The 1,229-nt window shown below is 59.9% G+C and overlaps 1 protein-coding gene across 1 annotated transcript; it reads left to right on the forward strand.

Annotated features, from left to right (window-relative positions):
- Positions 1 to 578: 578 nt before the first annotated feature.
- On the forward strand, positions 579 to 1,028 carry COCSUDRAFT_45651 (hypothetical protein; the record flags this gene model as incomplete). The annotated part of the gene is made up of 1 exon (XM_005642510.1): positions 579 to 1,028. One exon carries the CDS (start codon positions 579 to 581, stop codon positions 1,026 to 1,028), a length of 450 nt encoding a protein of 149 aa, XP_005642567.1.
- Between the last annotated feature and the right edge of the window lie 201 nt (positions 1,029 to 1,229).

Here is a 1,229-nt window from a genome sequence, read left to right on the forward strand (position 1 = left end):
TGCTCTTCTCAACCTTTGCAGCGAAGCATGTGGAGGCCCCGCAGCGCGTACGGCAGTACCTGCATGCCTACCAGCAGCTGCGGCCCCATCACCTGCGGAAGCCGGAAGCGATCGGCTACGACGCAGTCATGGGTGAGCCACTGTTCTTCAACAGGCAGCTCACGGATGCAGTCAGGCAGCCCTTTGCCTGGGAGGACTGGGCCAGGCTTGGCCTGGTCAGGATCAGCCACCTGCGCGATGTCGTGCGCGGCCCGGAGCATCCGGTTCGGATGGTGCGAGAGCGCGTGCCCATCCTTCTGGCTGCCTTGCCAGCAGCCTGGAGAGCGCTAATCCAGGTGCAGCCACCGGCCGCTATGTGGTGCGCATCTCCGGACCCGTCCGATCGCCGATGTGGGAGAGGACCCTGGTAACACTCTATCTTGAGCCTCTCTCCCCCTCCCAACTGACTATGGCTGCGTCTGTGACTGCAGCCTCTCACTGATCTGTGGCTAGGGAGCCTCAAGGTCCTACTTTGTAAGTCTGCCCTGTGGGAAGGCCCTCGAGAGGAGGGCCTCACGACCTTGTAAACACCAGTGTAGATGGCCAGGTTAGTGGGTTACCTTGGCGCCTTGCCAGCGGCTCTGAGATCCTCCAAGGCGGCTAATACGATGCGCCGCTACGCCCCTCTTTCGAAGCGCTTCGTTGCTCGGTGCAAGGAACGTGAGCTCCCGTACTTGCCGACCCTGCCGGTGGTCGTCGCTATGTACCTGCTCCAGATCACACAGACTGGGCGATCGTACTCGACGATCAAGTGTGTTTCCCCGCAGCGAATGCGGCATTTCACGCCTTTGCCACCTGTGCGGCTATCACGGACAAGGCGGTGGTCTCCTCGGTTCGGGGCTACGTTATGCCAGGCTTGCGCAATCTGTCGCTCGCTGCTGCTGTCAGTCCAGCATTCTGTATGTTCTTTGGATATGACGACCTGGCACACATTCGTGTTAGTAATCTCAAGTGGCAAGATTCGCACTGGGAGATCGTTCTCCATCTAGGAATAATGATCAGTTCGGGCAGGGCAGCTGGAGTGTTGTCACCCAGCTCGATGGCTCGTATGCTTGCACATGCAGCTGGTCAAGCTCCTGGTGGCCCAGGCAGGTCTGGCCGGCACTTCGAGGCCTCTATTTTCGGCCGCGGCGATGCGGGGGGATGTCGCTTCCTATAGCACCACTCCTTCTTATCAGTACCTGCACAAG

Source organism: Coccomyxa subellipsoidea (assembly GCF_000258705.1).
Source record: "Coccomyxa subellipsoidea C-169, whole genome shotgun sequence".
NCBI classification, from domain to species: domain Eukaryota; kingdom Viridiplantae; phylum Chlorophyta; class Trebouxiophyceae; family Coccomyxaceae; genus Coccomyxa; species Coccomyxa subellipsoidea.